Source organism: Plecotus auritus (assembly GCF_963455305.1).
Source record: "Plecotus auritus genome assembly, chromosome: 1".
NCBI lineage: Eukaryota > Metazoa > Chordata > Mammalia > Chiroptera > Vespertilionidae > Plecotus > Plecotus auritus.
Genome location: NC_137770.1, coordinates 248,300,115 through 248,308,169, shown reverse-complemented (window position 1 = coordinate 248,308,169; position 8,055 = coordinate 248,300,115). Strand labels below are relative to the sequence as shown.

General features: G+C 64.3%; 1 protein-coding gene across 1 annotated transcript; it reads right to left on the bottom strand.

Annotated features, from left to right (window-relative positions):
• Positions 1-448: 448 nt before the first annotated feature.
• SPON2 (spondin 2) lies at positions 449-5,227 on the bottom strand. Its single transcript, XM_080678277.1, has 6 exons — positions 4,458-5,227; positions 3,816-4,041; positions 3,255-3,478; positions 2,989-3,180; positions 2,454-2,628; positions 449-1,206 (listed from the first exon to the last, which is right to left on the bottom strand). Exons 2-6 carry the CDS (start codon positions 4,036-4,038, stop codon positions 1,022-1,024), a joined length of 999 nt encoding a protein of 332 aa, XP_080534403.1. The 5' UTR covers positions 4,039-4,041; positions 4,458-5,227; the 3' UTR covers positions 449-1,021.
• Positions 5,228-8,055: the final 2,828 nt, after the last annotated feature.

Here is an 8,055-nt window from a genome sequence, read left to right as displayed (position 1 = left end):
GTGCCCGGGGCGGGAGGAGTGCTGTCCAGGCCCCTGGCTGCAGGGTGGGTGAGAGAGGGGCCTGCAGGAACCCAAGCAGGAGGAATGATGGCCTGCAAGTGTCTCCACCTCCTCCGTCCTCCGTCCTCCGAGGGCCCAGCCCAGCCTCCACTCCGCTCACTGGGGAGTCCCTGTGGGATCCATGCTGGTAGCACAAGGTTTGGGACCCCCAACCTCTGGCAAGGGCCAGGGCAGGCAAGCAGTGAGCCCTCCGGGCCATCTCTGAGGTGGGGCCCTGGTGCTCAGTGGCCTGGGGAGGGGACTGCAGATGTGCAGGGAGCCTGGCACCCTGTTTACATGTTCTGACGCTTGCTGTGTGCTCTTCAAGGAAGTCTGGAGGAGACCTCCGGGGGAGGTGGGCGGCCCTTGTCTGCCCTCACCCAGGGCCCGCCAGGAGATGGCCACCAATATCAGGAAACAGATAGTCTTTATTCAAGTGCAAGATCAGTCATGTGACAATGCCAGGTGAGGTACCCCAGCCTGACCCCCGTTTTTATCTCCTATGGCGTCACTACTTGGATGCCAGGAGCAGCCAGTGCCCAGGCATCCTTGCTCTGAGGAGCAGGCATGGTGAGGGCTCCTGTGCCAGCGGCCGCCCGGGCACCAGGACCGAGGTATTTCACAGCCAGCACGTGCGGCTCGGGCTCCTGGGCCTGGGGCGGTGGCTGTCCTGCAGGGCACCCAGCCAGGCATTGTGCACACGTCCTCTGCACGGAGGACCACGGCCGCACGGTGGCACACACACTGGACGTGGGTTAGAGCAGACTTGTGCGTCTCCACACGAGCGGACCTTGGGATGTGGGGCCACAAGGGAGAACTTGCAGAAAGGAGACGCCTGCCCCTGAGGCCCCTCCGGCCCGCGGGCACGCTGTGCAGAGCGGTCGGTCAGCAGTGCGGCTCAGAGGTGAGGAAGCTGCGCTCGGCCTGCTCGCTGAGTGGCCCCAACCCAAGCGACTGGGCCCGCCAGCCACGCGCTCAGGGCTCACACACAGTTGTCAGGGACGCACTCGGCCTCCTCTTCAAGCTCGGGGCAGGGCGCCCCATGGTTGGCAGGCTGCACGCGGACATAGCGAGTCCTGATCTTGGCTCCCAGCTTGCCGCACAGACCTTCGCACAGCCCCCAGGATGACCAGAGGGAGACCTCGCAGTCCAGCGGCGTTTCTGGAACTGGACCAAGCACAGAAGGGACCCGTGAGCCGCAGGGAGGAGGAGCTGGTGGCAGAAGGGCACCCCGGGGTGTGGTTACCCGTGAGACCAGCTCCAGACTGCGGAGTGGAGGGGAAGCGCCGTCGCAGCGTGGTTCAGAGTCCGCGACAAGAAAATGCCACCCACCCTCCTAAGGAACCACGGGTGCGACTTGACTTAATGCTGCTGCGCTGCGAGCCGCCTGCTTCTCCTCTCCACAGGCAGTGCAGGACGAGAGCCCGGGCTCAGCCACGCCCACATTCCTGGGGGAGGGGACCCCTGCTGTGAATCCAGTCACTGACCGCTCAGAGCTGACCGCAGGAGCATGGCCCCACACTCACCAGCACCTGACACAGGTATCCGCCCCCGTGGGCAGGGCCACCTCCACGTCTGCCGTGGAGGGCACAGAGGGGTCCACTTAGTGAAGCCCTTCCTGTCTGCCGTGACAGGCCACCTCCCAGGGGGGCTGGGCCTCCCTCCCACCTCCTCCCAGCTGCACTTACCAATGTTGGTAAGTTTAGAGCTTGAATCAACCATCTACCAAGTCTCCCAGAATTCTAGTCATCCTCACAGAATGCTCTGAACCGCCAAACCCCAACTTGTCCTGCCCCAAACGCTCGGAACCCCCAGAACCCCATCTTGTACCACATGCTGTGAACCACCAGGACCCCGGAGGTCTTGTGCCAAACCCTACGCTCGGGGCCCTGGGCTGTCTGAGCATCAGTGGCCTTTCCCTGGTTTGACTCCCTTCCTGCCCCTGGTGTTGCTGGGGTCCTGGCCCAGCCTGGTGCTGGGCAATCACCCCCAAGAGCCTGGCTTAGAATGGGGTGACCTCCATGGCGAGTTGGGGCTGTTGCAGGGGAGCACCGTGGGGGTGGATGACGTGACCTGGCCCCTGGACCGTCACTCCCTGTGGGGTCACATGTGGGCGGCTGGCCTCGGGAGAGTGGGGGGCTGAGGTGGTGTTATTGCCACTTCAGACAGTCCCTCTTGGGACACTGCTTCAGGGTTACTCTCGGGGGAGAGGTAAGAGCCGGTGCAGGGCTGGGCGTCGGCGCGGCCGTTGCCGTGAAAGCTGAGCTCAGCCCCGTGTGACACGCTCACCGAGTGGTTCTCTGCCCCCAGGCGCCAGTGGTGGCGTGGTGGCTCCCGCAGGCCTGAGCACTTGGCCCAGGAGCACAGCTGTTGAGGGCAGGGAACGCGGTAGTGGGGGTGGGACCTGGGCTTACCCGAGAGGCCGTCCCCGATCTCGTTGCCCCTGCCGGCCACGTCTATGGCGGGAGGCACGAAGGCCCTGGGGCTCTGCCGGAGACGCACCAGGGTCACCCTGGCGATGGGAGGCAGGGCCTTCAGCCGTGGGTAGTAGAAGGAGTTTGCTGGGTGGCTGGGAGAGGAGGAGGTTATCTGGGGAGATGGGAGAAGGGCTGTCAGCTCGGCTGGTGGCCCAGGAGCCCACATGCACCTGCTGTGTGCTTGGCCCAGGTGGGAGCCAGCAGGGCAGTGTGGAAACACCCCAACTGGGCCTTCGCGGCTCATTGGGGCGCCTGGCACATGGTCCGGGAAAGGGACCAGGAAGGCCTGGCCTCCTCCGGGCCCCCACCTCATACCCCCCGTCCTGCAGCGCAGCCATTTCCCTCCTGGGCAGGACCACACCCCTGCTCACCGTGACCCTGTGGACAGGCGTGCTGTCCAAACAAGAGACAAAGCTGGAAAACAGGAGCTGCCCCGAGTGGCCAGTGCTGTCACAGCCTCCCCGTCCCTCACCTCGGTCACGGTGTCCTGCGGGATGGTCGCGAAGTTGGGGGAGGAGAAGGTGAAGCCGCTGTCTGTCCCCGCGTCGTGTGGGTAAAGGTCCACGGTGACCTGCTCCCTCCAGCGGTTCCCATCACACAGGTCCAGACTGTCGACGCCCACAAACCAGTCGGGGCTGGGGACAATCCGGACCACAAAGGACACCTGGGGGGCCAGGGGCTCAGCAGGGTGGCCGCCACGCCCATGCCTCTGCCCTCCTGCCCACCGTCTGCACTTACCAGTGAGTGCCGAGCGTGCACCTCGAACTCCGAGGAGGTGTGCCCCATGCCGCTGGGCACGGCGGGAGCTGAGAACACCTCGTGCACGCTCTGGAGCTTCTCTCCGGCCGCCTCAATCTCCTTCATCAGGGCCCAGGCCTCGCCCCGCTCCGCGAAATCCCTCAGCCCATTGCTGGCATACTGGTTCTCCCGCCACATGCTATAGTCGGAGCTGTGCGCTGCCCCTGTGGGCCCGTTGCTGCATGAGCAGCTGCCCCGCGTGAGCGCACCCCTCCTCCCGCCCCCCCCCACCCCCGTTACATGGGGACACCCTGTGGCCTCGTGCTGCCCGGAGACACTGCTGGTGACCAGCTCAATGGCCTTCCCCTGACTCTGACCATCCTGCCCCCCCACCCCCAGAGCCCAGGCCATCACCGGCCAGCATGCAGTCGGCGTCCAGCAAACATAGCTGGCACTGAAGTGAACTGGATTAGAGTGCCCCCAAACTGAGGTGTGGTGCCGCTGCCAGGTGCCGTCCCCCCTGCGTGGACATGCCAAGCGCAGGGGCAGGGCTGCGCTTACCCAGCAGGGAAGACCATTGCGCAGGCGGCCGGAACAGTGGGTACTGCTTGGGGAAGGCCGTCTGGCTCCACTTGCCCGTGAAGGTGATGCTGTACTTGGCCAGAGGCCGGGCCGTACACACCGAGTCTCCCCGCAGTGGCTGGCTGGCTGTGGTGCCAAGTGTAGCCAGTAGGAGAGCCCAGAGGGCCCTGCCCTGGGCGGCAGCCGGGGTCTGGGTTCCCATCACCTAGAAGAGGGGTGAGCTCCACAGGCTGCACAGCCGGCCCCCAGACACCCTGCTGCGTGCCAGCCCAGACAGGGACTTCCCTCCCTGCTCCGCCTCCACCTCCGGCTCGGGCTCGGCCTGGCCCCCATTTGGAAAGTGGAAGCTGGATTTGCAGGTGTGTGTCTAGGAACCTAGGGTGCCCGACAGGTTTGGGGCCCTGGCGCCCAGGCGTGGCATCCCCAGTTACACACTTCTGGTATTGCCTTCCGAGGGAACCCAGAACCTGGAGGGTCAGCTTTTGGACTCACTATGTCCAGAACTGCATGGCCAACTCGGGCCTCCCTCCGGGGTGCTGCGGGTTTCTGTATGGGGGGTGGGGAATGCCAGGAGGCCGGTGACTTAGGGGTTGGGGTCAGAGGCGCACACGCGGTACTCACCCAGCAGGAGCAGCAGGAAGGCAGGCAGCTGGGCTGTGGCCTGGGATGGTCCCCGCAAGAGCCCAGAACTCCAATTTATGCGGAGGATGGCACCCGGCTGGCCAGCGGGCCCAGGTCCCCACTGCGGCCGGCAGAGCGCAGACGAGAAAGGGACTCCGTGCCCTGCAGCTGCCCTGGCCGCCTGGTTCTGAGGCTGAGAGGCTGCTCCGGCGCTGAGGTCACTCTTGCTCTGGTCGGGTGCCTGCCAGTTGCCGCACCCCTTTCTTTGTCTTTCCCTCCCTCCCGGCCTCCCCGCCCTCTCCTCTCCCTACTGCGCTCTGCTTTCCCAACAGGCCTTCCAGTGTCTCCCTGGAGGTGGTGCTAAAGCCAGCGTGTTACAGCCGCGGCCGCAGCCTGCTGGTGGTGGGAGTGCCGGAGCCAGGCTGCGAGAGGGGCCTGGGGCTCCGCTTGCTTAGAACACAGCCGCCCCCTTCACACCCGGCTGCCCAGAGCTGGGCGGGCGCCCCTCCAGGGAATCAGAACCCCGGGGGCGTGCTCAGGGAGGAGAACCTCCCACCCGCAGGGCTGCCAGGTCCCTCGGGGCAGGAGGCGCCCGTCCCTGACCCACTTCCCTCGAGGGACAGAGGTCAGGGGTGCTTGGCACGCAGGGCATCGCTGTTAGGTTCCGGTCTGTCTGCTCACGGTCAGGAGGATGTTTCTAGGACCGAGTCACAGGCCTGGGATCTGGGAGAGGGCAGGACGGTCTCGCTCCTACGAGCCCGGGAGGTCTCAGGCATGAACAGAAAGCATGCTGGTTTTAGGATGTTTCAAAAAAGGAGAGGAGAAGGATCAACAAGAACAGAATGCAGACAAAAACAAGCCATGTCGCCTGCCTTTCAAAGCAATAACACGGCTCAGGGACGTGGCTGTGAGCGCCGCGTGGAGGCTGCGGGCCCTGCAGCTCAGACGTGGACCCGGGACCCTCACACCAAAGAGCTCCTGTGCGTGGGTGATGGACAGTCGCTCAGGATACGTCACTCACTTAAAATAACAAGGTAACCTGCCACACGCTCACAGAAATAGCCGTGTTTATGAAAGCCACTACGTTTTCAAGAAAACCTTTGTGAGCAAGTGGCCTGGCTCTGCCTTCAGGCCCATCTGTCCTGTCTGGCTCCTGCGCCTGCCAGACAGGTGTGTCGTGGTCCTCTGTGCGGCCCCCCGGAGAAGGGCAGTGCTCTCACGGCCTCGGTGGGTCTGTGTGGACCTGCCGTCGCTCTGGGAAAGCCCGCACCCTCAAGGGAGTGTGAGCAACAGCAGATGCCAGCTCCCAGCTCCTGGCGCCTGGTCCTCCTGGAGAAGCAGCATCCCGGGTTTGAGGACAGAGGCAGGACATGCTTGGGATAGCTCGTCTGCTCTCCAACCATTCGCTCAGGCATAGTCCAGTTCTCGCCCCTGTTCACCGGCCACTGGGGGCCTCAGGGCTCACCCCACTTGACAGTAGGCCCAGGATGGCCGAGAGGCAGCCCAGTGTCATCGGGGGGCTGCTTCCCCAGCCACCCACACCCACCGGAAGAGCTCTCAACTCTCCAGTCCCCACCTGGGACATGCTGCTGGACCAGAGGCCAGGAGACAGGGCCCGGCCTAGTCCAGGGGGCGCTGGGAGGAGGCTGGCCAGGAAGGCACTGCCCTGGGTGATAGAATGCCCCTCTTTAAGACCATGCCTGAGGGGCTCTTAGGACACATGGACGGGGAGGGCCAATTACTGTGCTCAGAGAGGGCATAGGAGAGTCCTGGGGGCCTGTGACCTATGGCCCGTTGTCTGGGCTGGGCCTCAGTTGGGGAGCCCAGCTAGTAGGGACTAGGCTTCCTTTGGGAGTCCTGGACTCTGCTGCAAACCACTCTGACCCTTGGGCTCCTCTTCTGCAAACCAGGATGCTCCTCTATCTTGTCTCCTGCCGAGGACTAAGGGCTGAGTACTTTCTGGGTCTTGGTGTGGGGACACAGAGTGACCTCAATAGATGGAAGCCCTGCTCCCCAAGGCTTCGGGAGGAGGGGCTGGAGGGACGGAAAATACACTTTTTAGGGGTTCTGTTCTTCAGTGAGTGCTTGGTTAACGTCGACACTGACTCGGGCCCCTTCCTGTAAGTCACTGTGCTCAGTCACCCCCGAGGTGGTTTCAGAGGAATGAGGCTCAGGGTGTGGCTGTAGGCCAGGACTGTGCACCCCCACACTCCTGTCTGCACCCCATGCTCCCTGCCTGCTCCCCTCCCCTGTGACTCTAAGAGCTACGGAGGACATCCCTGTCCCCTGACCCCCGACCTCAGCGCCTGCCGTAGCTCAGATGAGCGTAAGTACAGAGTGAACTCTGCAGGCCCACTCAGAGGATGACTGCAGTGTTTAAAGGTGTCTAACTCAGGGTGCTGCTAACGGGGGGCGTTGGGCAGCTGCGCAGGCCTTCCCGCGTCGGGAGGTGGTTTGTGCTGCTCAGATGGCCTCAGAGGGTGTGGGTTTCCAGGAGCCCGAGTGGTGAGTTGCTGAGGACAGGCCTGGCATACAGGGACGCTGGGTAAGCAGTGCCGTCCTCCTGTCGCCAGCTTGGCCCTGCCGTGGAGCCCAGACCCAGGATGCCTGGGGCGCTCTGCCTCCAGCTGGACCCGATGACCTTGGCCACCCGTCATGTGGCTTCTGGCCCAGGGGCCTCTAGGTCTGGCCTGACCAGGCTCTTTCAAGGCCCTCCCTGGGCGTGGCACAAGCCCGATGTGGGTAAGGTGAGGGTGGGGACAGGCCAGCTTCTCAGCACCAACTCTGGCTTCCTGGGGGGATTAAGTGCCAGTCACACAGGCACACGCTTGTCTGCTCACTCACCCACTCAGCAGACATCCACCCGGGGCCGTTCCCGCCAGACACCACAGACCGCACACAGCTTCCCCAGGGCGGCTCCGTCCTGCAGGCTGAGCTTCCCAGCCTCCGCCCGGTCCCTCCTCTCCGCACCTTCCCTGCACCCATCTGGGCCAGGGCACTCCCAGGAGTCTTCCAGGCGCCTCCCTCAGGTCTGGGAGGAGTGCCTGGTCGTGGCCAGGAGCTGGACGAGGGTAGGCAGAGGGTTTGCCTCAGGTATAAGCCGCGTCCAGAGTTGTCAAGGCTGGACAGACTGGCTGCGCTGCCAAAGCCACCAGCTCCTCGCCCACCTGCCTGGGAACCTGCCCACCTCCCTCCAGCTCAGCTCCACTCTGGCTCAGGTTGCTCAGAGCACCCTGACCCGTAGGGAACCCCAGGTCCCGGGCTTACACACCCTCCGCAGTTCAGGGTCTGGGAGGTGCCGAGCAAGGGAGCCCCAGGGTTATCCCGGGGGGGCGGGGCCTTGCCTGCAGCCTCGCTCAGTAACCATGCCCCCTCTGACCAGGGCTCTGGCCAGGCAGGGCCGTGGCCTCCAGCTCCACGTCTCCGAGGAGGCCAGGCCACACTGGGCCGCAGAGCTGGGTGGTGTGCCATCCTGGCTGTGAACCAAATGTGTCCGCCTCCCGGGAACACAGGTCTGTCTGTGCCGGGCTGCACTTACCCGGCGTCTCATTCACCTTGGAAGTCAGGACTTCAGCACCATGGCGCCGTGGGGGTTTCC